The sequence below is a fragment of the Ammospiza nelsoni genome, chromosome 1 (assembly GCF_027579445.1).
Source record: "Ammospiza nelsoni isolate bAmmNel1 chromosome 1, bAmmNel1.pri, whole genome shotgun sequence".
Classification (NCBI taxonomy): Eukaryota; Metazoa; Chordata; class Aves; order Passeriformes; family Passerellidae; genus Ammospiza; species Ammospiza nelsoni.
This window is the reverse complement of record NC_080633.1, coordinates 52,771,010-52,798,244: the sequence shown is the minus strand read 5'-3', so window position 1 is coordinate 52,798,244 and position 27,235 is coordinate 52,771,010. Positions and strand designations below refer to the sequence as shown.

The following is a 27,235-nucleotide window of genomic DNA, read 5'->3' as shown; positions in this document are numbered from 1 at the left end:
ACAGAACAAACATTTCTGAGTTTCAGAAAAGTTTGCCAGTTGAGAGACATCATCACCACCCCCCACATAGAGACATCATCATCATCCTCATCATCATCATTCAGTCTAGCTTTTATAAACATCAGAGCATTTTTTTGCAGCCAGTGTGCTGTTTGGGCAGATGGCATGGAAATTTTACAGTCCATTTCATCCCTGATGTCTACACTTAATGCTCATTGTTAATAATGGGATATACACAGATACACAGGTGAACATACATGTATGTGTATACAGACATGCTAAGAGAAAAAAACATTTCTGACATGTTTTATAAGGGAATTAAGTTGGTGAAGGCAGATTTCTGAGCTCAGCACATGCTAGAAGTGCATCCTCAAAACTGTGTATTTGGCTGACTTCAGGAAACATTGTGCACTGTGAGCAACTGTGAACATCTGAGGATGGGGCAATGATAGGGAGAGGAATACACAGTCTGGGACCAAAGCCTGCACCAGGAGGAAGCAACAGAGGCAACTCCAGGCTTGAGAGGTAGAACAGGCAGTGCAGGGAACAGGCACCAAGGAATCACTGGACTAATGCACGGCTTGCATGGTATCCATGGTTGGATATGTCCTTCCAGAGCTATTTTTAAGAGGCAGCACTTGACTCAAACGAGGCTCTGCTTGTCTCTCCGTGCCTTGGCTCAGTTCCTACCCACAGCCCCCATCCCTTTTTTCTCTCAGGACCACTCTCAGATAGTGCACCCCTGATTCCAGCCACAGCTCTGCTTTATAATACAGCTCAGGGAAAGACAGAGGAGGAAGAAGAGAACAAATGATGATTGATGATTGATGACTCAGACTAACTAGAGAATGTGCTTAAAGCAAGTTTGTTTCACCAATGGCAGTGCTTTGCTGTTTGCTTTACCCCTTCCAGACTAGGTCATCCCAATTCCTTTCCTCCATTTAATAGTGACATAACTAAGTAGCCAGGAAGAAGCTGTCTCACCTATCATAAAAATACAGTACACAGTAATCCTAGGAGGCTGCTGTTCAAGACAAAGCCATGACCTCCACATTTAAGAATCTGCTGGTCTGTAATTCTGAAGAATGCATTTATTAGCAAAATCCTGGTTTTATAAGCTGCAAATCAAGACACAGCTTCATTCAGCACTGTACCAGATTTCTGAATCATGAGCCCTGTAGTGCATGAGATTTTACTTTAGAAATAAAATTGCTTGCTCAACTGCAGAACACTTCAGTCTTCTTTTTTTACAACTACTGCTTAGTCTTAAACCAGAACTAAACAGCCCTGGAATTATACATGCACTTTAAGTCCTCTTAGTATCTACCAGATTCAGTATAAACACATAATGATGAGTGTCTAAGTCTGCTATCTGCTTGATTAGCAGCATTTTCAGTATCTGGCTACTTTGCAACACTTGGCAGCTAAGTAAAGCAGGTCTAGCACATGGTCAGACGTGGATTTTTTTGGTTTGGGGGGTGGCAGTACTAGAGGTTTCCCAGATATCCCTTATTTCAAAGCAGGAAAAAAACAACAATGGCCAGCTCTGTACCAAACCACAGGTCAACAGATTTCAATGGTCCAAGGTTAACATTGGCCTCCAGCTAGCTGCACAGACTTATCCCATAGGTATAAAACAGGAAACTTTTAAACCTTAAAAATAGTTACAGTTATGTGACTTACTCTTGTAAAAGGATTTTAATCATACATATGAAGACTAGAGACTTTCCCCCTTTGAAATGTTTGTGTCTGACACTTTCCCTAAAGCACAGTAAGTCTGTGTTTTTCTCTCTTGCACAGGCTGTGGGTTGAGTTTTGTTTTGCTATTCTTTTTCTTTCACAAATCAAGCTGTCAGCAGCACGGGAAGTAATTCTGTAACTGGGACACGTAAGAGCTCTGTTCTGAGACTGCATTGCTGCCCCCACTAAAGTCACCCTTGGAAACAAGAGCACTTGAGAATATCTTAGCACACAGTGAAAGGCTTTTTGCTATGGTTTATTTAGTTGAAAAGGAAAAACATAATTCAAGGGAAAAGCTCCAGAGCTTAGAGATACTAAAAGTATGCAGTCTCTTCTGAGCTTCCTGCTACTACAGGCCACAACCTCTAAAGAGCACTGTGTTTGAATATCCATTTCTGTGGGGACAATGCTTTTGAGCTGGGAGATAAACCTAGTTTTCTTGGACTGATATGAAAGCTAAACAATAATACATGCTCCTCACCAACTACACAAACACTCCCATAACTAAGGGAGTCCAGTCCAATACCAAAGGGCCATACTGAGCACAGCTGACTGCTACATCAATTGCTTTAGCCTGCTATTAACTTCTTCCTCTGCTCCTCACTGACTGCCCCATGTCATAGCTCCTAGGTGTTCTCTCCACATGTCCAGGCTCCAACCCCAGCAGATCCATCCCATCTGTCCCCAAATGCCACATCTAGCCACCACAGCCCAGGTGTCTCAGTTTACCTAACCTCTAACTCCTGCCTATCTGCACCATCAGATGCACCGTGCTTACCCAGCCCAGCCATGCAATGAGCAGTGCAGTTGCACAGCCACCAACCTGCCAGCACACACGTGGCAGACCACTTCTTGGCAACTATTAATCACATATTGCATAAGAAACAGTCCCTTAATGCAGGCAAGTCTTTCCACTCCCAAATCATGTAAAAGACATAAAAGCTTTTGGCCATGCAGGAAAGTGAACAAAATGAGTGGTAATTAACTCTCATGACTACAAAGGCTAACAACTTCGGCACTTGCAAAGGGGATCAGAGGCAGCTGAGCTGAGAAGGAACTGTAGCAGAACAAGTATTTGCCTGGGAGCAAACACTGCCTGAGTGCTTATTTTAGAATGAATAGTCATGTTAGTTAACTAGAGCTAACTTTTGAACAAATAGCTCACGTTACAGCATACCGAGGTACACTAGATGCATCCTTTGATGTACTAACTGACAACCTACTACTGATTTTTTTCAGAAATTAAAAAAACCTCACAATTTATCTTTCATTCTGGGCTTTGGCACAGTCTTTTCACAGATTAATGGAAACGTACCTAAAATGGATTTAATCATTGCAGCATGAGATATTTACATTCAGCAAGAGCATGTGGTTTGCAAAGGAAAAAAAAAAGAACCAAACAAAGTTTTTTCTGTAAATCAACACATGTGACTGTTCCTCACTATCTCAGGACAGGCAAGTTTTGGTGCACTACATGTCCTTGGTGTTTCTGACCTTTCAGCACAAGTGCAGCCTCTAAGCACCAGGATCTGGTCTGCTGTTCAGCAGCATACTATGCAGTCTGACACACCCTTCATGCCACTTACTTAAAATACCAGTGTGGACAACTAATATGACTCCCATGGTTGTCAAGAAGTAGGAGAAGAGAGCTGGGATTTGGGTAGAGACTTATAAAGCAGACAAAATTCATCCTAAAAACATTAAGTAAAATGTGTTCTGATTATTACCATGAAAATAAACACATCTCATCTGGAAACGTGAACTCAGGAGTAAAAATTTCTTTTCTATATGAACTACTTCACACTTGTCATAAACTTAAGGGATTTGACAGGGATTGAAGATTCACTTGTCAGCTGCTATGTCCTTTAATTAGCTTCCTAACATCCATACTGACTGAAGCAGTATGTTCCCAATTTAGCAAATCAAGCTGTCTCTGTCCAGGTTTCACTGTAGCTCTGAAGACCTGAAAAGAGCACTAAATGCAGTGATTCTTCTGCCCCCTAGCAGACATAATCTACTATTTAAATTTTCTTCTGTCTTGGCTTTTGTGGAATGGACAACAAAAGTATTAACCTAAATTCCAGAAGCTGTATAAAGCATGTCTGGCTCTTCACAATCTTTTGAGAGAAATTCACATATGAAAACCCACAGCTCTGCTATGACCTGTTCTTGTATCTCCTATTTGACTTCAGGTCCACAGGAAACTTCACCACATACATTCATTCACAACTTCACATCCACACCATAGTTAGGTATGGATGGCCTTGTTGGCAAAGCACTTGACAGGACTTAGGGGTTCACTGCCACAGACAACTCAGACTCTGACTGTTTAATCCAGCCAAAACTCCTTCACCCCTGCTTTGCATTCCCACCTGTAATGTGGAGATGATAAAATTCTTCAACCTTTCCAGCTAAGTATTCTTCTACTTTTTAAATGGTACACTTCTTAGGACAGAGAATCAACCACATACTCACCCAGAACCCAGCACAAATTACTCTTTAATTTAACTCTTTGGGATCTCTGGGCAATAATCAGCCCCTAAGATGTTAACCAGCTTTTGTTTAACAGCATTTTTAAAGTACAAACCAACTGCAAATCAGACCAGGCAGATTTTCACTTTGGGTCATTAGGTTTAGCTCATTTCCATCCTCCTGTCATTCTATGCTCTGGGTGATTCCAGGCAAGTTTCTTGCTGATCTCTTACACTTATTTTTGCCATCTTACACTGTTGGAGCCATGCAAGAAACTGTAATAACAATACTAACTGCTCAGCTTTGACAGGACATAGCTATTTTTACTGGATTACTTTTCTGGCACAGGATTTAAAGCACCAAATGATTTGACACCTGTAATTTTATACTTGGAATAACAGAAGGTATTCATACTTCTTTTGTAATGTAAGATAAAAGCAAACACTACATATGTTCTCATTCCAGTGCTGCTGTCTGACAGCTATTTGCCCAAGGAGAAAAAAGTACTGTTACATTACAGAATATGTGGAAAAGTAAAAGCTATGGAAAAGAAATCATTAAATAGCTAACTTATTCCCCTGCTAGCACTAGACTGTTCCCTGCAGCATGTTTCAGAGTGTTTTGTCCAGTCTGGTTTTACAAGTTTCACGTTACTTTCATTTATATATTTAATACAGCACGGAGTCCAATGTGGTTTGTTGCTGCTTATTTTCCTTGTCTTTCAACTACAAGACTCAGTGCTAGACCAGCTGTTCATATAGAATCAGCTCCAAAACTACTGAAAAAATATCTGGACTCTTTCCACTGACTTCAACAGGCTTTGGATCAGGCTCAGGAAAAGACGACGAATACATTTCATGTAAGCAGGTTACAGTCAGCAAAGTACAAAGAGGATTAGCTGTGTGTGATCCAAAGGCATGTTACCCTGCGTGCTGAAATGCCTGCCTAGCACACTTTCACTTTCATGGAGACAAAGGGCCAGACTTGTTTCTGGGGCTCTGCCACTAAGTCAATGCTACCATGCAAGGAGTGAGTGGGATAAGCAATCCACCCAGTTAACCTCATTACAACTGGGATTTCCCTAAACTAGAGGTGAGAAAATATATTTTCTAAAATTGCAAAAGCAGTAAGCAAATCATAGAATGATGGAACGGTCTGTGTTGGAAGGGACCTTAAAGGTTTTTTAGTTTCAACCCCTCCACTCCTTGCCATGGGCTTTTTGCTTTTCAGTTAAGTTTGGGTCTTTAGAGACCCTATGGAATGAGTATCAGGAAAAACACAATGGACCTTGTCTCTGTCAGGGAAGGACAAACTCTCTTTTACTTCAGAACCTAAAATGGCTCATATTTGGTTTAAGACACACATATCTAGACCTTTACTTTCTGTCACCAAAACAGATGGGCAACCCCACACCAATTCATGCATATTTTATGGAGCAGTGATACTACAACATCTCCCCACTGTGCATGCTTTGAGAACATGACTTCTGAAAGCTAGAATGCCTCTTGTCAGGGATTATTCTACCAGTGGGGGATTTATTCTGAACAACACCATCAAATGAAGATGATGGTGAGCAGTTATTCTTCCCACCCTTTCTCAGTTCACAGTAAAACATGTCGGTGTTAGGGATGTTCTCAGCTGCTGAGAATGCTTAAATCAATCACTTTTTCTGCTCCTTCTGTTCCCTAGGGACAAGGGACTTCATGGCAACGCTTTGTTGTACAATGTGTACAGTTATAACCTACACCAAAATTATGCCATTAATGAACAAACACTGGTTGTGTGTGTGTGTCAAGCAGATGAGAATGTTCTTTTGATCTTCTGAGCTCCACCACTGTGGCTGACGGGTGTCTGAACTGCTTTATTAATGCACTGAAGTCTTCCATCATTTCTCAAACAATACTGAGGGAACAATCAGAATTTCATCATATTGTGATTTTATGTTCTACCAGTTCAAATCTAGCTATAAGGGAAAAAGGTGGGGGCAAATTATTTCTTTAGTTCTTAATTTTCCAGGGGGGTGGGAGGAATATTTCATGTGCTTGACACTCTGAGGCAGCCAACAGAAGCTTCTCAAATTTCTGTTTAATTTCAAAGCAGTTTCAACAAAACATGGGAGGTGTTTTTAGCTTTAGGTAAAATTTCAAAACTAATTCAACAGAGCAAGATAATGGATTCAAAGTACTTTTGAGGATAACATTGAATCAGAATAAGGATGTTTAAAAATCACAAAGGTTTATGAACTTGATTATAGCAATGGTTTTAGCCTCCAACATATGAATAGCAGTGAAAAACAACCCAACTGGTGTGAGGCCACCGAAACAGATGGAAGAAAGTTTACATACAAATGCCTGTAGGAAAGTAATGTAGAAAATCCTTGATAACCCTTCTAAATATATTACTTAATGTGGTGCTGTGGCGGAAAACTGAATCCACCCAAATTTTCCCAGACTGAATGATATTTCCAAGGAATAGAGAAAAAGAGGCCATGTAGAACCTCTGTTCTGTAAAAGAAACAAACCAAATTACCACTTCACAGGCAGCTAAGTTGATCTATCAAGTCCCTTGCAAAAGTGAGAGATCAGGTCTCAATGTCTTTCTCTCAGCTGCACTTGAACATCTCAGTACTCCCCTGATCACAGAATGGCAGAAATCATTTGGGTTGGAAGGGACTTCAAAGATCACCTAGTTCCAAACCCCCTGCCATGGCCAGGGATGCTACCCACAAGATCAGGATGCTCAAGTCCCACCTGATCTGGGTTTGAATACTTTCAGGAATGGGGCATCTCTCTGGACAACCTGTTCCAATTTTCTAACATCCTCACAGTAAAGAATTTCTTCCTAATATCTAATGTAAACCCACTCTCAGGTTAAAACTATCCCCCTTTGTGCTATCATCACAGGCCCTTGTAAAAAGTCTCTCTCCAGCTGTTTAAAGGTCCCCTTTAGGTACAGGAAAGCTGCTCTAAGGTCTCCCTAGAGGTCTCCCTCTCTAGGCAGAACATCCCCAACTCTCTCAGCCTGTTGTCACAGGAGAGGTACTCCAGCTCTTTGAGCATCTTTATAGCTCTCCTCTGGATTTGTTCTAACAGGTCCATGTCCTTCTTATGTTGGACAAAGCATTTTACATAAGGTCTAATGAGAACAGAGCAGAGGGGCAGGATCCCCTCCCTGGCCCTGCTGGCCACACTGCTGTGGATGCAGCCCAGGACACGGTTGGATTTTTGGGCTGCAAGTGCACATTGGGTCATGTCAAGCTTCTCATCTAGCAACACCCCCAACTCCTTCTCCCCAGGGCGGCTCTCAATCCATTTTCTGCCTGGCCTATTTGTCCTGGGACTGCCCCAACCCATCTGCAACACCTTGCACTTGGCCTTGTTGGACTTCATGAGGTTCACACAGGCTTACCTCTCAAGCCTGCCAAGTGTCATCATTTCCCTCCACACCTCAGAACTCGGGATCATTGGCAAATTTGCTGATCCTTTACCTCATATCTGTCATTTAGTCAGCTATTTACCTCATTGCACCAGAGAAAGCTACCCACCTTCCTGCTGTTTTTCTTCCAGGCTAACAGGTCAAAGTGCCTAATGGAGAGATCCAACACGTCAGAACCAGGGCACGGTAAGCAGCAGAATCACCAAGACCAAAGACCCCTGAGGAGAGAAAAAAGACTGCCATGTCTCTCTTCTGTGCAAACTGAAATTGTCTGAGGGTGTCTCATGGAACAATTGACTTATTGCAAGGACTTGTTATTAGAAGGGAAGGGGGAATTGACAGGAGAAGTAGAACAAATAAGGATCCTGTTCTTTGGAGGAGTGTGTATATCAGGGTGCAAACTAGAATGGTAGAAATCCCATAGGTCAGCAGAGGATTTCATGGGTAGAAAAAACTGTGTATATACGCATATATATGTGTATATATGCAGCAGCTGCAATACACAGGAGCAGGACATGTATAATCCATATGCAAATAACTGTGTAGTTCCCCATGAAAGAGTGGGCCTGACTGCACAGCCATGTCTACATCAAGTCTGCTGTTTCTGATGTGCTGCACTTCATACACACGGCTGGACAGCACAGCATTCACACAGAGCTGCTCCTGTGAGGGGCTTCATGTCCTGTAACTGCTGTGTGTGCTCACAGTGCTCACATCCAGAGTTCTCAGGGAAGCAGCAACCAGCTCAGAAGAGTCTGCTCTCTCCAGCTACCACACATCTGGAAAGCCCAGACAAATTTATGAAGCCCTCAAAATATGCCTAAATATGATTTCCAGGTGCAAAGAGTAAATGAGCCTGGGAAAAAGGAAGCCTGTAGCATCTAGGAAGATCTTTGCTACCTGCACAAAAGCAAACACAGGACACAAAAGTTTAGGAACACCTGTTCTCATGAAGTGAAGGCAGGCCTGGAGCTTAAGTCTCAAATTCTTCCCCTGTCTTCTCTACTGACTTGATTTACCACAATTACATTTGATAATGAATTTGAATACAAGAGATGTCTTGAATTTCAATTTCACAAATGTGCTTGTTACTGATGCCATTACAAAAGCTGCATAAGGAACTGACTTCAGGTCTAGAGACCCAGGAAGAAAATAACTGTAAACGAGTAAAAGGCTATTCACTGTGATGAAAATCCACCCTTCTCTCACCTTTAAATGGCATTGGCTTAAAAAATTAATTACTTACACGCCTCTCAGAGACGCAGTACTTAATTAATATATGTTAACTGCTTTGCAATTCTGATGGAAGACACCATATTATTGTGCATAATGATTAATACAGTGTAAAAGTGATGCCATTGGTGTTGCTCAAGCAGAATGCTGACAGGATATCTATTCAATTTCTGATTTAAAAAGGGGAATGGAGATGGAAAAGGTTTAGGAAAGCTATTTAAAACTCAGCCTAGAGAAAAAACAAGAAGTGGGAAGGAGAGGAGCTAAAACATTTTTCAGAAGTATTTACTGTGTGATGTGCATTAATTCCTGCAAAACTGAAATGTAAGTGCCTACAGCAAAATCCTGGCTCCAATCAAGTACACGGAAAATGTTTCACTGACTTCAGTGAGGTGAAGATTGTTAGTTTTTGTCATAATTTCCAGCAGATGCATCCCATATGCAGGTTTGCAACTTTGCCCAGTTCCTTGTTTATAGTTTAGGTTCAGGAAATAACCTCATCAAGCTCAGGCATGCTCACCATGTAAAGGCAACTGCTCAGCTTTTAATCTTTCTACTACATCCTACACTTGGAGTAAACCTTTCCATACTGTTAATGAACTTGGACTTGAGCTACCTATTTAAGTTGGTGGCAAAACTCCAATTAAATGGAAGCTCTGTGGAGATCACTGTAGATTTAGTAATAAATGTGGGAAGCAAACATCCTGTGTTTAACAGTGTATACCCCTGGAGTTAACTCATTTACTCAGAAGCCTGTGGAATTTTGACTGCAAAAACAAACCAAACAAACAAATCCCCAAACTCTCAAAGTAACAGAAATTCAGGCAATTTATTTTTTTAAGCATTAGTCCTTCATACCTAACAAGACTTGTTTCAGAGAAACAAGTTCCTCACCACTTCTGGATAAGGCAGAGTTAATTCAACTGAAAGCTTTGCACCTGTGAGATTCAAAGAAGAAAGGTTAAAAAGAGTAGCAAGGGAGAGGTACCAGAATTTGAGAGAAGGTACCTGTGAGCTTCTAGCATTAAGAGTAATTTTAAAGCAAAAGCCTACAGCTACTTTAGGTAGGAAACTAAGTGAAAATCTTCTAGGCTTCAAATTTTGATATATTTTTATGTTTGACAAGGATTGAAGACTGTTATGTGGTATATATGGGGATCTTGGTAAGCTATTAATTACCCTTTTCCAAGTGGTGTGTGATGGCTTCCATCTTCTCAATGTACTCCTATTCAGCACAGGAAATCTTAGAAGTACTATTTATTCTGAAGCACCTGTTAAGGTGGGCTCTCTAACCATGCTACGTGTAGAAATGTTGTACTACAGCACTTGTAGAGCAGTTTTGTGTCTATGCAACTGCTAGACCGACCCAATGTAGTGATCAAGTTGCACACAGCAGCTCTCCCTTTCACTTGTGCTAACATGCTATATGTTTTTAACTGGACTGCAGGCTCTGAAGCACGTAGGCTTGTAGTTTTCTCTCTCAGCGCTTGTACAGCTGTGTCCACAAATGTATCTGTCCAGTAAAATCCAAGGAAATGTTCCTGGATGCCAGGATTAAGCTTAGCTAGCTGCAGTCTAATAACTCACATGCAGCTCACATTGTAGTTCTAAGTGCTGACAGTTGCTTTCCAGTCCTACTGGAACAAGCAACATCATTCTTCCATCCAAACTCAGTAGTCAAAATGTGTTGATGTATGGACTACATCATGCTGCTGCTCTCAGGATCATAAGGAGAGATGGTATTAAGGTGCCAAGGCAAAAATTCAAGCCTAAAGATTTTATTGGCTAGAAGCTGTATGTGTATAAGTAATGCAAAAACAGGGCTGTGTCACTTTTGTAAACAGGTAGTCTGTGTCTCCTTCCTCAGAATGCTCATTAATAAGGTACTTACTGGACAACCAGTACCACCAAGGCCACTGAAGGGACGCTAACCATGTATTTTGAAGAAATTTTAATTTTGTGGAGGAGCCAGAAGAAAATTATACCAGAAATCAGAGTAAGCAAGGCTATAGGTAAGACTTAGTGATGTCTGTATTGTGCTGACAAGACATGAAGGATTTTCAAGATAATAGTGTTCCTCATTTTTAGACCTCAGGAAAAAAACATCATCCCATTAAATAAGGTATTGCATGCTTGCTTTCCTCACTGTGTGTCCATCTAAATTATCCTTGACCCTTTACTTGGCAAGGTCTGTCTCTACTGGCTTATACTTTTTCTCCCAGGAGGCATCTCTAAAAAAACCCACACCTGTATGTTAAGTATTTGAATTTCCCCTAAGCCTATCAAGTGAATCCTAATCACTCTTACCTCACATGCTTTCCAGAGCAGGTTTTTGCAGTTCTCTAACCTTTTAACTTTTGTTTCTGTGTCTGGTTTTAATGTTAAAACTTCTTTCGTGATTCTCTTCTGCCATGACAGGACAAATCTTTATCTCTGCCAAGACTTGTATTCCTTCTACTTACTTATTACCAAGCTGAACTATCTGTATCCATAAATGCCTCAGTACTCTGAGTATCTTTTTATTTTAGCCTACCACTCAGGTAACCTACACACATTTCCCAGCCTCAGGCAATAGATCCCTCGTGTTACACCAAAATGAATGTTGTTCAGATGACCATGTCTTTTCGAGTAGTCCAGGTCTTAGTGTATCACCCTGTGTTTACACCTTCAGTTTCTGGTGTTCACCAATACCACACAACCAGTTGTAGAGGCTCCTGTAGACTGCTAAAAGACTGAAAAGGAGTGCTGTGAGGTCTTTTGGGACTGTTGTAGACTTCTGTTTGATCGAATTTCCTTATGGATATTCTTACTTCTTACGGGTCTTCCTTCTGGGGGAGTTCAAGAGGTCAATTATAATTATTTTAATGCTAGAGTGGATTCTTATCATTATTGCTGGCTATGTCTATATCAGGAATAAGCATGAGTCTGCAAATGAAAATTCCTGATGCTGAGGGCTGTGTTCCCACTCTGGGTTCTGCGTGTGTGGTTGGTTTAGGTTAGCTCTTGCCTGCCCTCACCATTGAGTTGTGGAGAGTTGTATACTTTTACCACCATTGAGTTGTGGAGAGTGTTGAGCATTCACTGCTGGTGCAGCCTCTGGTGATCCATCTGAGACCTTTGTGTTCAAGTCAAAGTGCAGTACATGGAGACAATCTGCTTCAAACCCACGCTCTGGGCTCTCACTCATTTAACATCATCAAAGTGAGAATGTGCACTAGTGCTGGTGCACAGATCAACACCTGTCAGACAGTCTGGGAGATTACTGTTGCCATTAATGAGCTTAATCCACATCTGGAGAAGGCACACAGGGATGTGGAAGATTTTTATCTCTTTGTTAGTTAATGGGAGAAGCTTACAAAGCCAATCTTCAAAGCAGACACAGCAACAGATAGGAAAAAACAAAACATTCCCTCTTCACTTGCCTCCAGTCTGATCCATAAGAGGTCTAATATCATGATGGCAGAATACATTTTGATGTAATGGATAATTGGGCTTACTGTGTTTAATGTAGTGATCAAATTAATAGCAGGACTGACTTTTTATTTGGTGAAGGGAGGGGTAAAAAGGGCAGGGCAAAGCCTCTATTATCTGCTGTGCACTGAAGACATGCAGAGTACTCTCAGAGAGCTCTGGAAATAGGGACTTTGTATTTTAGCTGGTGGTATGCTATGCAAACACTTAGTGAAAACACTTAAACACCAAGAAAAGCAAATTACTCTGCCCTGGGGAAAGGCTGTTGGGGTGGTTAAATTCAACTACTATTTCTGCTGTGCAGTTGTTATAAAACCACCAGTGCACCACAGCAGATGAAAGGGTTCTGTCACTTCCAACATTTTAATACCGGAAAGGATCCTCATAACATGGTAAAAGACAAATGTCACAATAAAATACCTGGTGATGCTTTCTCAAGTTGCTCACAACAGAGAAAAACTGAACTATGCTGAACTGATTACTTGAAATTTTACTAACATATTCCAATATTTTTGTGTATCAGGTAGCTTTTCAGAAGTATACTCTCAAGAACTTTCTATTCCTTATAATATGCTGAGTAGAAAAAAGTAAAACTGCATCTCCAAGAGGTTAGCTCCCACACCAGCCTGATGGTCATGTAACTGCTCCTCACAGAAACTGAGACATAATATAGCCTTTTTCTGCAACATCCTTAGTTATGCAAAATCACAGGCCAAAACTGTAGACTGAGTCACTCACAGCAGTACAGAGAAATAGAAAAATCCAGCTAGTGCCTTTCTTCCTCCACTCCCCTCCCACTTGCTTGAATATGCAAGTATATCAAGGTAGGTATTCACACACATCACTTGCTGACTTCTGTTTCAGTGGCACTTGTACAGCTGGGAGTTGGACAAGCAGAGGAGCCTACACACAGGAGTTGTCTAGAGCTGATGCAGCCACCCTTCAGAGCTGTGCCTAGAGCCTCCTCCTAATTCCCAGAACCACAAGCTGGGCTGCTACCCAACCATGCTCTGAGGGCTGTGCTGCAGCCTGGGTAAGGCAGCACAGGCAAACGGGGGCAGCTGCTGTGCAACAGCAATGCTCACACAGAGGCAGCTGGGCTGCCTAACAGACAAGATGCAGTCACCTGTGCTGGCTAAAGCTATAAAGAAAAGCTTTTCTAACAGCCACGTTGCTTAGGGAGGGTGTGAGGGGGCCCATCTCTTTGTGAGAGCTCCAACTCTCAAGGTGCCTTAAGTGCAGTGAAAACAACCCCCAGCATCAACTCTTCTTCCTGCTTGATTTTATGTTGTGGTCACAGCTGCAAAGGTAAAGATGTTATTTTGCTCCTCTGGCATTGAGTCAAAACCCAGAAGTTTGTGTTAGAAAAGTGGTCTGGAAAGTACTGTGCCGACAGACATGCAAAGCCTCTGACTTCTGGGGAATAACCAGCTTTGAAGTAAAATACATTCAGCAATAATCCATGCATACTTCATTAATTTCAGAACTGCAACAGCAAAGTACTACTTAGAAAAAGCTGTAAGATAGTAATGAAGGCTTTGGGGTTTATTTTTATTTTTAATCCCAAAAGCTCCTTATCTCCCTTCTCCATGTTTTTTCATTCAATTTACAGTAGTCTAAGTTAAAGCTCATCTAACAAAAAAATGACACATTAAGTTCAGCTAACCTCTTCACCCCCCTGCTCTTGATGAGAATCCTTTCTTCCCTGGGGAGTAAATACAACAACTTTACATTGCTACATTGCTTGTTCAAGATAACTTTCCTTTGCACTTTGTTTAATGGAATTTGGCTGATCTGGGATATTTCAGCACTTAAATAATCGAGATAGTGAGGGCAGCAATTTTTGCCAAGTCTTGAATAGCACAAGGATCTCTAGGCAGAAAGGCAGTATTTTGTTATCTTTCAACATGCAGTCATCTTTCTCTACCACACCCTCAGTCGAGTTTGAGAACCCTTGACAAGGGCTACTGCACGATATGAAACACCGGTTTACTGTTCAAATTTGAGTCAAAGCTTAGACTCAAAACAAAAAGTAACACTGCAGTTTAACACTGGATTTAAGTGCAGGTCTCAGGAGCTGCTGCTGGAATGGGGGTGCTCATTACACTTATCCCATCCTCCTGCTGGGCTGTGCAGCTGCAGTGCATGCCGTGTCCAGAAAGCCTTGATGCACTGCAAAAACCAACTTTCCAAAAGCCAGCTGAGCCCTCAGCCTGATGCAAGAGGTACAGCACGATGTTACAGCTGGGCGGTGGAACAGGGCCACCTCGCTGTCGCAGCCTGCTATTACTCCAGCCTTTGAGGCTGTACTGGGGATTTTTGAAGTTTGTTTCTGCGCTTTAATTCATCAAAGAAACTGACTCTAAAAGAAGCAACCCAGGCCACTCTCATAATTCAAGTTACATGTTCGCTTCTTGCATTTAGAGGGTACATGTAAATAAATGAGCACAAAGAAACCAGCTAGGCTGGAAAACAGGAGCAACCAGCCTCACTGATAAGAAGGGATAGGGGATATCATGTTTGCTTCTGTGATTAGAGCAGACTTAAACAGGGAAGTTCCAACTTTTATAAAGAATCATAGCAATCCCTTTCCTTTGCATTGTTTGAACATTAAACCTGCTCAAGACAACCTGATTGCTTCACCAGCTGTATCTGAATAACAAACTAAATCTGACTGTAGATTCCTTACTATGTGCATGAGTCACTGCAGCCAACTTGCTTTACGTTCGCCCTACATCTTCACATTTCTGCCGGCTGTGCTCCTGCCACCGAGTTCCCCTCACTACAGTGCACCGTGGGCCCATGCCTGTTTTAATGAACAAGAGATCTTTTCTGCCGCAGTTCTGAATATTCTGTATATATCAGGCTTTCTTTGTAGCTTGCTAGATACATTTGCCTCGCACTCCTCTTCTGAAGGCAGCTGAAAAGTATCTTAAGTGCAAGTACCATTAAGAGGGCCCGTGAAGAAATGTGCTCAGGCTCTCGGGGTCACCGAGCAAGCCCCTGCCCGCCTGACGGCACTGCTGCCTTCGCCACGATGCCACCACTCAGTGTCCCACGCCTGACCCCCGCCGCCCTTGCAGACGCCCGCAGCTCCTCGCAGTCGCTGCGGAGCTGCTGTGGTCGGGCCCCAACGGGACTCCCCCGGTACGAGCCCCCTCCCGCCTCTTCCCGCCCCGGCGGGGCCCCGGCCGCCCCCCGGGGCCATTTTGCGCCGGGCCGAGCCCGCCGGGAGGGGCGGCGGGGCTCGCTCGGGTGCGGCGGTGCCGCCGGGAGCGGCGGCGGGGTCCGCCCGCCCTGGCCGCGCCCCGGCCTCGGCCGCCCGTCCCCACTCACGGCAGCCGCGGTCGGCGTCGGGCTCATGCGGGCGCCGTGGGGGCCGCCATTGCTGCGGTGCCGGCGGGGCGCGGCAGGGGGCGATGGCGGGAAGCGCTGCGAACGGCGGCGGGGAGGGGACGGTGTTACGGCAGCTCCTGACTCGGAAAGGAGCCGCGGGGATCACCGAGTCCGACTCCAGGCTCTGCACAGGACAGCCCCAGCAGTCCATGTGCTTGAGAGCGCTGTCCAGGAGCTCCTTTAAGTGTGTCAGGCTTGGTGCTGTGACCACTTCCCTGGGGAGCCGTTTCCAGTGCTCAGCCACCTTCTGGGGGAAGAGCTTTATTCTAATATCCAACCTAAACCGCTTCTGATACAACTCCAGGCCAGTCCCTCCGGTCGTGTCACCAGAGAAAATCAGTGCCTGTCCCTCCTCTTCCCTTCACGAGGAAATTGTAGACACTGATGAGGTCTCCCCTCACTCTCCTCCAGGTTGGACAGACCAAGTGAGCTCAGCCACTCCTTGTATGACTTGCCCTCATAGACCTTCGCCATCTTGGTTGCCCTCCTTTGGACACTCTTTAATAGCTTAATATCTTTCTTCTATTGTGATGTAATATCACGGCAGTGCTGGGGCTGCCTGTGTCTCAAGCAGCATTTTGCAAGGATCCCTCTTCTCAATGGCAGGGTTGAGGGTTTTCTCAGCCTATGCCTCGCCCGAGGTGCCAGATGTCCCCCAGCCATGGCTTCGGCTGCAGGACGCCTTGTGGGAGGCCTGTGAAGAGACAGGCGCAGTCCCCAGCCAGCATTGCTGCAAAGGCTTCCCCACAACCCACATCCCCTCAGCTCCGTGCTGCACCTCAGCTTGCTGCCCAGGATCCATTCTCTTTTGTGGTGCTCTATTATTATTTTCTCCAGGACAGAGGATACCATAAAAACCACTCTTGTGCAGTCAAAATTGAAAAAAATAACAGTGTCTGTCCAGCAATCCCCAAAGAAAATTCTGGATCTAATCTGGCCATCTGATTCCACACAGTGATATTAATATTTAATTTAACCACTGCTGTCTTTAGCTCATCTTCATTCCAGACTTATCCCTATCCATTGTTCTGTGTAAGCTGTTGTCCCTGTTGGAGTTTGTTTAAGCAAGCTGTCCAGCACTGTCCCTGAGCTCAGCACTTAGGCTCTGGTGTTTGTAAAGTGTGTGTGTTAGCAGTGCTGGATTACATGATCCCAAGCCTTGGCTCACAGTTTTGATTCATCTGAAATTAAACTATGAGTGTACCAATAATGTCACAGTGTGTTCTGCTGCTGTTCCTTAGTGCATCCCACCTGCTTTGATATTCATTGTATGCATTTCCTGGCTGAGTTGAGTCAGGCATTATTCTCAGTGCTGTTGTCAAGCCAGTTTGTTCTGTTATCCAAGTAGCTTCCAGCTTCTTATTTACACCTTTTGCCTTACTGTTGTGATTTAGTGGAATGCTGCCTGCTATTTCATTCTCCAAAATAAAACTGTTTCTTCCCATGGTAGCAGTTTCTTCTTCTAGCAGTTTCTTCTTCTAGCAGTTTCTAGCCAACTTCTGCCATCTGAAGCTGATTACGTTATTGCATTGCTTTGTTGTTCCTGACAAAAAAAATTGAAAACTATATTGTAGCTGAATTAATTAATATATCTGCTTGGTAGGACTTGTAATACTGCTGGAATTGTGGAAAGTGAGAGTAGGGAGAAACAGTATGGAAAGACAATCAGCAAAACAAAAGGACATGCAGATATGACCAAAAAAAGAGACAATGAGATATACAGAACAAGAAAGGAGTGACTGGCCCAGCCTCTTAGAAGCCTTGTTAAGAGACTGTTTAGTATGCAAAGCTGTATGTTTTTTTAATTCTTTCTCTCATCCTGCTACTGTCCTTTTCTGCTACTGTCCCCTCTTTGTGGAAACCAGTTGCTGCCTTTACTTTCAGGGTGTCTTGATTCCCACATATCTAATTACTCTCTGAAAAATCTGTTTCATACATTTCTGACCTGAATAAAGATTTTGGGCCAGAAACTTGTCTTGAGTTCCCATCTGTGCCTGTGTTGGCCTACCTACCCCCTCCCGGCCCTTTTTCCTGGTAATTTTGCAATGATGAAAGCTGTGCAATACCCATCCAATATTGGTGAAGCTTTATTGGTACTGAGAGGTACTTATTATTTATAGATACCCCCTCTGCTATTTCCCCTCTGCTATTTCTCTCTTACTAAGGAAAGAGAGACAGCCAGTGTAAGACACCAGTATTACTATGGCCTTGCTGGGGGCCATTTGCTGTTGCTTCTTTCTGGGCTGGCATTTCCCCCTGCACACCTGTCACCACCCTAGGGGCCCAAGTCATGCTGGCCACTCATCTCACAGCCACAAATGACTCTGGCCCCAGAGGACGAACACCCCTGAGGGTGGCACCGGGCTGGCCACGTGTCCCAGGCCAGCTGTGCCTGGGCAGCTGCCTCAGCCGTGAGGGATGCAGAGCTGCGGGAGCCTGCGGCTCTCTGCCAGTCACACACCAGAGCTCCCAGCTCCAGCTGGCAGGGCCTCAGCGCCTGTCCTGTGCCCTCTCACCAGACAGCCATGCCAGGCCCTGCTTGCTGCTCTGATGGTGGCACTCCTGGCCCCAGTGCTCTCCAAGGCCTTCTCCTGGGGCACCTCCCTGCAGCCTTTCAGTCCCTGCATGAGGCCCAGAGAAAGACCTGGAGGGGCTGCTTACAAGGGCCTGGAGGGACAGCACCAGGGGCAGCAGCTGCCCACTGACAGAGGGTGGCATTAGGCTGGAGATGGGGAAGATATTCTGGCCTTTGAGGCTGGTGAGGTGCTGGGCCATGCTGCCCATGGAAGCTGTGGCTGCCCAGTCCCTGGCAGCGTTCCAGGCCAGGTTGGATGGAGCTTGGAGCAACCTGGCCTGGTGGAAGATGTCCCTGCCCTTGGCAGCAGGGTTGCAACAAGAAAATTTCTAAGGACCCTTCCAAGCCAAGCCATTCTGTGATTCTGGAATCAGAGGGGCTGGGGGCACCTGGGCTTAATTGCTGGTTAGAACCAGTTCAGCAATGTAAGTTTGGTTGAGTTCATGGAGACTGTTCATGAGCCCAGATTCCCAGTGTGGGACATTTACCAATACTATAGGTCTGGCTGAGATCAAGAAAGTCTTGCATGCTCCAGATTCTGCAAGACTGCATTTTATTGAAACAACAGCACAGCAGTTTCTTGCTTGCCAGTCATACATACACTAACTGTGGAACATTAATATGTGTCTAAACAGATAGTGACATGATATACATACTACCTTTATATTGTTCTATACACACTAAATTTATATTGTTCTATTATATTTATTACGATGAATTTTTAATTATATAACATTTTATGTGTTTCATAAACATTTAATTATAAATATAATTTATTCTGTGTAATTATATAGGAATTAGATATAATTGTTATTTTATTTCATTTCTATTTTATATATTAAATTATTGTTTTGTATTAAATGCAATATGTGTATAATATATATTTTATACATATATCTGTGTAATAAAAATCTTGCCTCTTATAAATGCAGTAACTACAGAGTATTAATACTTATCACAACAGGTAGTGACATTATATATGTGCTATTTATTTTCATAAAATAATATGACAATTTATAAACCATCACTATAATATGTATCTGTTAAAACACATCTGTTAATAAAAATAATTGTAGTTTTATATACACACTATAGTTATATATACATATATGTATCTGTCTATGTATCCCATTCATTCCTGTCTTTGTCTAAAAAGCCGGTTCTCTGCCACCAGCTGCAAGCCTCATGGGCACATGCATCCAAAGGAGGGCCCCAAGGCTGGTGGAGTGCTGGGAACACAAGCCCTATCAGGAACAGAGCTGGGGTTGTTTGGCCTGGAGAAATGGAGACTCAGATACAACCTTATCACTCTCCACAACTATGTGAAAGGTGGCTGTAGTCAGGTGGGGGGTTGGTCTCTCTCTCCAGGCAGCAGCTGACAGAACCAGAGGACACAGTCTTAAGATGTGCCAAAGGAAATTTAGGTTGGATGTTAGGAAGAAGTTTTGTACTGAAAGAGTGATAAAGTACTGGAATCATCTGCCCGGGGGAGGTGGTGGAGTCACCATCCCTGGATGTGTTTAAAAGAAGATTGGATATGGCACTCAGTGTCATGGTATAGTTGAGGTGGTGTTAGGGCATGGCTTGGACTCGATGATCTCAAATGTCTCTTCAAACCCAGTGATTCTGTGATTCTGTGAGCCCCACTAACAGTGGCCATAGGCCAGCACTCTTGCCAGGCGCTGGCGCAGATCAAGGTAGGCTTGCATCGCCTGGGAGTGGGCAGTTGGATCCTGTGCCAGACCGTGGAAGAGGTTGGGTGGCCTAGCCCTTAGTACATCTGGGGGCAGCCTGATCTCCTCTGGAAGCTTCTGGTTGCCCACAATAAAATGCTCCAGGTGTTTCTCTTCCAGAGATACACGCAGCTGCTCCAGAGCATCCGAGAGCTGAAGCAGGAAGTGTCTCCTTTGCCACTGTGACACTGGTACCGTGTGCAGCAGGCGCATGACAATGGTCTTGATGGAATGGATGGAAAAGTCCTTGCGCGCAAGAACATGGGCAAGGAGCTGCAGGCATTTAAGGTGCGAGCTGTCCTGGGGGGCCTCCCTGGCCATGTGCCTGAAGAACTTTGTCTCTGCCACAGCATAGCTCTCAGGCCACATTGTGCTTGGGGTGCGGGGCCCTCGATACCGGCTGCTGATAAAGATGTCTGAGGCGAGTCGCCGCACCCCAAACAGCACCTTAACCTGGAAGCTTTCTTGGCTGTTGGTCAGCCTGAGGTTGCAGGAGCGTTTGGAGGGCAGCAGCACTAAATGCCAACTGCGTGACTGGGGCAAGCGCTGCCAGCTTGCTCCCACCAGTGTGCAGAACCAGTGGACAGTTTTCTTGACGTCAAGGTAGGAGTCGGTGCACAGCGTGTCTAGGAGGTTGGGCTGCTGAGTCATCCTCCTGATCACGTCAGGGTGGTGCTGGAAGCACAGCATGTTCATACCCTGGTACTCTGTCGGGCACCTGCACTCCAGCTCCACACGGACACGGAAGTTCCTGCCAGGCTTCTGCTGGTCAGTGTCACGCTCCAGGTGGAAGAGGTGGCCTAGGGGAGGAGTCAGGGCTACAAGCACCTGGTACACAACTTCCTCCTCACGGGCAGTCCAACCTTCAAAGGCACTGCCAATACCAATGGCTTGTTGCAGCACCGGGTAGAAAGTCCTACTCAAGGCACGCCTAAGGACAGTTAGGAAATTGTCTATAAGGGCCATTGTCCTGTTGCAGCCTGTCTGCAGGTCCTGTACAGGCCACTGTATGCGCTCGTCTAGAAGCCATCTCAGATCATATGCCCATGTCTCATCCTCTTCCTCTTCCTCCTTCTCCTTTTCTTTCTTCTCCTCACCACTGATCTCTGCCTCACAACTTCTTTTCCTCCACATAAACCATACGGCCAAGAGAAGAACCAAGAGCCCAGCAAATGCCCAGACCTGCCAGGGCTGCAACGCAGACCTGAGCAGGTCTCTCCAGGATGTGCCACTCTGCATCAGCACGAGCTGCTTCACCTCCCGCTCCAGCTGAATCCTCTCCTGTTCCTGGAACTTCACCTGCAGCTCCATTCGCAGACGCATCACCTCATCCAAAACATCATCTATGGGCTGCGGGTACTGGACTACACTTAGCAAGAACAAGAGCCACAATACCCAGGGCGCCATGGTCTGCAGGAGGATGGAGAGAAGGCCTTGAGGGGAGCGGGGAGGGAGGCAGCTGGCAGGGGGGGCAGCAGGGACAGGAATCCCAGTGATCTGAGGGCGGGAAAGACAGGGCCCCAGACAGCTGGGGGCAGGAAGGCCTGTCCCACTGCCCCAGCAGCAACAGCAGCACTGTACCATGGCCAAGGCTCTGCCATGAGGGGCTGTCCCTGCATGCAGAGGGAGAACCTAGCCTTGGGTGCAGCATTTCTGCCCTGGCCGTTGTCCCCAGCATGGCCTCCCTGCCACATGTGCACTCACCGCTTGCCCGAGCAATAGAGGGCCAGTGTTACCTGCTTCTAGGTAACCTGCTTCTAGGACCTGTTCTAGCTGCCCCCATTGTGACACGTCCCCATGATGTCACAAGTGCCACAGCACATCACAACCCAACCAACTCCACTCCCCACCCCAGCTCAGCCACTCAATATGGCCCTGGTGTACTGGTTAAGGCTGCTTTTGAGTGAACCTTCTTCAAAGAACTTCCTTTGGTCTTTCTTTTGTCTTTCTTACCAGCTGCCTCCATTGGCGATCTCATAGATATCCATGTTGGAAGGCACCCTTGGGGATCATTGAGTCTAAGTCTTGACTCCATACTGGTTGAGCTACCCATAAATCTCTGCATCATCGAGGTTGAAAAAGTCCCTGAAGATCACACAGTTCAACTGCAAACTTAACACTGTCTACTCCACCAATCAGTCAGGTCCCCAAATGCCATATACGCATGACTTCTAAACCTTTCTGAGGGTGGTGACTCAGCCATTGCCCTAGGCAGCCTGTTTCCAAGCTTGATATACTTTTTGTTGAAGAAATATTTCCTAGAGATCCAATCTAAATCTCCTGTGGCACAGCTTGAGATCATTTCCTCTGGTCATATTGTTTGTTCCCTGGGCTAATATGATAAACCCCACTTAGCTACAACCTCCCTTCAGGGACCATCTGCATCTGTCAGGTACAGATGGTCCCTGAGCTGAGCTGTGAAACCAGCTCCTCCCAGAGGAGAGAAAGGTGCTGCTTTTATGCTGTGGTTGCCATGATAAAATGCCAGTAGGAAAAAAAGGGTTCTCGGTGGTCAGAAGTTTCAGGCTGCCAGGAAATATTTCCATGCAAGGAGAACCTTTCTGCCAAGTACATCAACTAAGGGAATCCATACCCTTCCAAGCAGAAGGAAAAATCATCACTCTCCTTGTAGCAAATGTGAAGGTTTGGAGTGAAAGTCAGTGCTGGAATGTGCCAGGATATCCATGTGGATTTCACTAACCTGCAAGGCCAGACTGTGAAGATGGGATCCCAGAAGCCAAGAAATGCCTTCTTGCTCTGGGGCCTTCCATGGCACTGGCAGCACATGTGAGAGCCCTTCCTCATCCTTTGCCTTCAGGAAGGCCCCAGTTTGGGCAAAGCCTGAATTCCCCAGCTCTCCTGCTCATGACCTCAGGCTCACCAAGACTGTTTGGTCTCAGCCCAGGCAAGAGCAGAAAGAAGCCCTCTCCTGGCTTTGTAGGCCCCAGAGATGAGCAAAGATGAGGAGTGTGCCAGAAGAGGCCATCAGCACTGCACAACAGTTTCTCTCAGCTGTAATTCACAGAAAATTTAAACACTAAAGTTATGGTTTGGGGTTTGTGTTGTGTTTTCTGTGGAGCCTTTTCCCCCACAGGAAAACCTGTGACATTTTCCATGTTGCATTCCTGGATTTGAATGGTCCACTCTCGGTGCTGCCTAGATCGAACTCAAAATTGTTCCTTTGCCCCTGTCTCTTCTCTGTTATGCAATGCCATTTCAAGGGGTGGGTGGGTAACACCATTTCTCTTTTCTCATCTTGTGCTGGGGAACTGGGAACTTGGGAGAGCCGCCAATCGCCCTCCCCTGCCCCAGCTTGACCCTAAAAGGTTTCTGCAGTAGGGTAACATGGTCATGTTGCCAGTGGCTCCAGCTACCAGCACCAGTGGCAGAGCCCAAATTCGACCACTGCAGGAGCTCTCTGCCCCCCATCTTGTCCAGATCTGGAGCTCATTTAAATGTTGGGGATTTTATGTAGCTGCCTGAATAAATAAACAATCCTATGGCAAAGGGAGATTGAGGCTGTAATTTAGGGATCAAACAGCAGGTAGGGACAGGACTGGTTTAAGGTAACTACAGGTGTCATAGAAAGAGGTGGTTGTGCCATCCTGTTTGGCTGTGTGCTGTGCCACTTCCATTAGTTTTGGGATCTGATTCATTTGGAAAGAAGGTGGGGTTTTATTTTTTCTCTTTATTTTTTTTTTTAATTGACAAGATTAATTATGAGACTGAACAGGTCCCACATCCTGTAGATTGCATGGCTGTACAAATAGGAGCACCGTTCCTGAATCCAAGGGCTCTGAGTTACATCTGCCTCTAATCACTCCCATATGCATTCTTTTGCATGTTCTGCTATGCGTTAAGGTTTCCTATCACGTGCTAATTGATTCATTACTTTGTCCTAAGCATGCAGTCACATGCTAGTCATTAACTGTCCCATATGTTAAACTCATTATGTATAAGCTTAAATATTGTCTCTCCGGGGCCGCCAATCCTCTTTTATGTAATACCACATGTATGTTGAAGACCTTCAGACTTTAAACTTCCTGCTCATTAGTTTTGTGTATGATTTGTCAGTTACATTTTGGAGCTCTTCCTTATTTCAGTTGTGCAACAACTGTAATTAAAGCTGCTGAGGCATAATATGTGTTTTAGCACTTACTAGAGGGGATGGAAAGAGTTATTTGAAACAACCAGCACAGTAATGGCAACACAAACTCTCTGTGGAGTTCAAGTTATGTTAGACCATATAAGTTTTGCAATAGTTAAAACTTCATAACTGGCTCAGAAAATGTCACTCTAGCAAACAAAATGTAGCTGGGAGGAGGCTGAGTTCCTGTAATGTTTCTGATGAGGAAATTCACAGGTCAGAAATGAGAAAATATGGAAAGAAGGGTGTGTCACTCAACATCCCAACCTGCAGAATTTTAGAATAATGACTTTCAAGAATTCAGGGATGCACTGGATTTTTAATTTCTATAGGAAGAAGATGGGCTTCTTTTGGTGTTACTACTTTACACAGCACACTACTTGTTTCTGGTAAGATTTACCAGAAACAAGTTGACTTGAGCACACTTGTGTGCAAAAAATAAAAGAAGGTTCTTCAGAGGTATTTCTACTGTATGTTTGAGATGAGAGGGTACAGAATTTTATCCTTTGTACCTGTAGTCCCAATGTAACACAGTTTTAGGTTCTACAATATGAATGCCGACCATCATCTTGGTGTAGAAAGATCTGTGGAATTCAGACCAGCCTCATTTCATACATTGTTCATTGCAGGAACTACTGGCTTGGGGGGAAATATCTGTACCTTCACTGGCTTTTATCTTCCAAGTCCGAAAAGGAGCAGCTGAAAGTCCTGTTTCATGTAGATAAGAAATGGCAAGTAAAGAGGCTGGGAGTAAGAGCTTGGCAAAAGGTGTCTTTCCTAGGAAAAGCTAGTGCTTATGCATAGTATGTTGTCTGCCAGGAAGCAATCCCAGTAGAAAAGGAGGCAAACAGTCTTGAGTAAGAACTTGTTGAACACCTGGCCTGGGCTGTCCTAGCAGCTGCTCTCTGCATGCATCCTGCTTGGGCAAAGCCAGCACAGAGTGATTTCTTTCCCACTTGGCACTCTTGAAATTCCCAATGTATTGAGTACAGATTCGTCCTGCAACTTAAACCCTATGGCTGCAGCTGGGCAGACACCAGCACTGCTGAAGTACCAGTGTCTGCAAACCACCGCAGGAGTGGGCTCTGGGAGTGTCTGGCTGGGGTTGTTGCCCCTAACATGGACTCCTTACCTGGTGTGCAATGCCAATTCACACACAGAGGAGAGGAATCTCTATTTCTTTATTCTAGTTTGTGCAAAGTAAGGAGCTAGGTGGTAACCCACAAAACACTAGCTCCCTCATCACCAAAACTTTGCATTATTTATATGTTTTAGCAAACAAAAGTATCAGTATTCATTGGCTAGAAGTTGCATAGTTCTCTCATTAATTTGTATTATATCTTAGCTCAGTTTGGTCAGAGCGTGGTGCCAATAACACCAAGGTTGTAGGTTCAATCCCCATATGGGTCACTCACTTCAGAACTGGACCTCTTGATCCTTGTGGGTCCCTCCCAGTTCTAAATATTCTGTGATTTTAGTGGTTAGGTGATTCTCTCACTTATGTTAATTACTCCACATGTTCAGTCTCCTCCTCCTCTTGAGTCAGTGGGTTTCTAGACTTCATGGCCCATGAGTCAGTGTTTTCACTCTCCCCCTGCCAAAATCACTTTTCACCCAGTTGGCACTTTAGACTGATGAGTTGCCCCTGTTTATTCGTCCTTTTGGCCCTACCTTGGGTGTTCTGCCAAGCACCCTTGTGGTCTGTTACTTCAGTATTCCATTGTGACTGATTTCAATACATATATAATCCTTAATTCCTTTTTCCCCATTCTTTCTCAACGGCTGCAGCTACTGAGGCATATTAAGTGTACAAACAGGGTTTACTGATATGTAGTTTATCAGTATGGAAACCAAACATCACAGGGACCGCTGCGCTTAACCGGGGGGGGGGGGGGGGGGGGGGGGGGGGGTTAGTCCCCATGGAGGTGCTGGCCCCTGGCTAGCCCCGTGCAGCTTTCTGGGTGTTTCCTGAGAGGAAGCTCCCAGCCTGAGCGCCTGCCCCAGCTGCCTCCGGCTTCAGCCCGCCCCTGCAATCCCTATTGGATTCCCGGCCGAGGGGGTGTTGCCGCCGCGGCAGGGACGGGCGTGCGGGCGCTGATATGCCGCGGCTGCGGAGCGTTGTATAAGAAGGAGCTGCAGGGAGCGGAAGAGAATTAGACGGGACCACGTTTCTCTTCTGTGAGCTGGAGAGGTTAGTGGCTACTACTTAATCCCTGCTAGCTGTAATTAGGATTTGGAAGCAGGCCTTTCGATTTCTGTTCCTCGCCTCCCCGGGATTGCCCGTCAGCGGCGTTTCCCCCTCGATTGTGGAGGATTGGGGGAGTCCTGCGAGTCACGTTGTCCTGGCTGCTCCAAAGACACCCTCCGCACCAAGGGGGACGGGCCGCCACCTGGGGAGGGGGAAGCAGCGAGAAAGGGAAAAAGGGAAAAGCCCTTGGTTTGGAATAATGTCCAGGTGCAAATGAAGCCTGTAAATGATGTGGAAGTACCCAAGTAGCATCTTCGAGTGTCCAGGGCACTGCATGGTGAGAGTGTGAGAGGTCATGTAAAACCTTTCATATAAACTGGACTTCTTTTTAGGAGTGCTGAGCTTCCTTCCAATCCTGTGAAAATCCACGTTTACTGTAGCTATTTGATGCTCCCTTCTGAAACACCGGACCATCAACTAGGCTGTACCTCTGTTTACCCATGTGTAAAGTGAGAATGAGAATGTTTTCCTTCCGTAAAGGAGCGTGGTGGGGCCATATTTCAGACAGCTTTTGGTGGGAGAAAGGTGATTTTTGTGTTCTCGGATATGGTACAGAATGCGTGCATAACACACGTTGACACTTCATTTCTTTATGTTCTAGTCACAGTTATCACTTATCTCTAGGTAAAAAGAACAAAAAAGGTGTATCAAGGGCTCAATCTATGCACAGTGAAAAGACAAGCTCAGCCTTTATATAACTCCTGTCATCCTGCTGAACTTTTGTGTTGGAGCTTGTTAAAAAACCCCAAACAACTAATGCTAATTTGGGCAACAGTTTAATGAAC

The 27,235-nt window shown here is 44.9% G+C and overlaps 3 protein-coding genes across 5 annotated transcripts in view; 1 reads left to right on the top strand and 2 right to left on the bottom strand.

The window, feature by feature from the left end:
- Positions 1-15,747, bottom strand: part of LOC132079306 (cytochrome c oxidase assembly factor 1 homolog) — a 52,375-nt gene extending 36,628 nt beyond the window's left edge. Inside the window, exons 1-2 of one of the 3 annotated variants that reach the window (XM_059481803.1) lie at positions 15,688-15,747; positions 7,757-7,865 (exon numbers count right to left, since the gene is read on the bottom strand). The gene's annotated coding sequence lies outside the window, so the exon portion shown is untranslated. Of the gene's footprint in view, positions 1-7,756; positions 7,866-15,687 lie in introns of those variants that run through there. The other 2 variants (XM_059481829.1, XM_059481811.1) reach the window with 2 other exon arrangements.
- A 4,221-nt stretch (positions 15,748-19,968) lies between these two features.
- On the bottom strand, positions 19,969-21,420 carry LOC132087517 (inositol 1,4,5-trisphosphate receptor-interacting protein-like 1). Its single transcript, XM_059493825.1, has one exon. The coding sequence runs from the start codon at positions 21,376-21,378 to the stop codon at positions 19,969-19,971; it is 1,410 nt and encodes a 469-aa protein (XP_059349808.1). The 5' UTR covers positions 21,379-21,420.
- A 4,864-nt stretch (positions 21,421-26,284) lies between these two features.
- The window catches only part of BLVRA (biliverdin reductase A), a 29,545-nt gene continuing 28,594 nt past the window's right edge, over positions 26,285-27,235 (top strand). The window contains exon 1 of the mRNA XM_059473448.1: positions 26,285-26,393. The gene's annotated coding sequence lies outside the window, so the exon portion shown is untranslated. The remainder of the gene's footprint in view (positions 26,394-27,235) is intronic.

Coding starts and splice junctions, on each gene's coding strand:
- LOC132087517 (XM_059493825.1), bottom strand. CDS start 21,378: ATGCGTCTGCGAATGGAGCTGCAGGTGAAGTTCCAGGAACAGGAGAGG.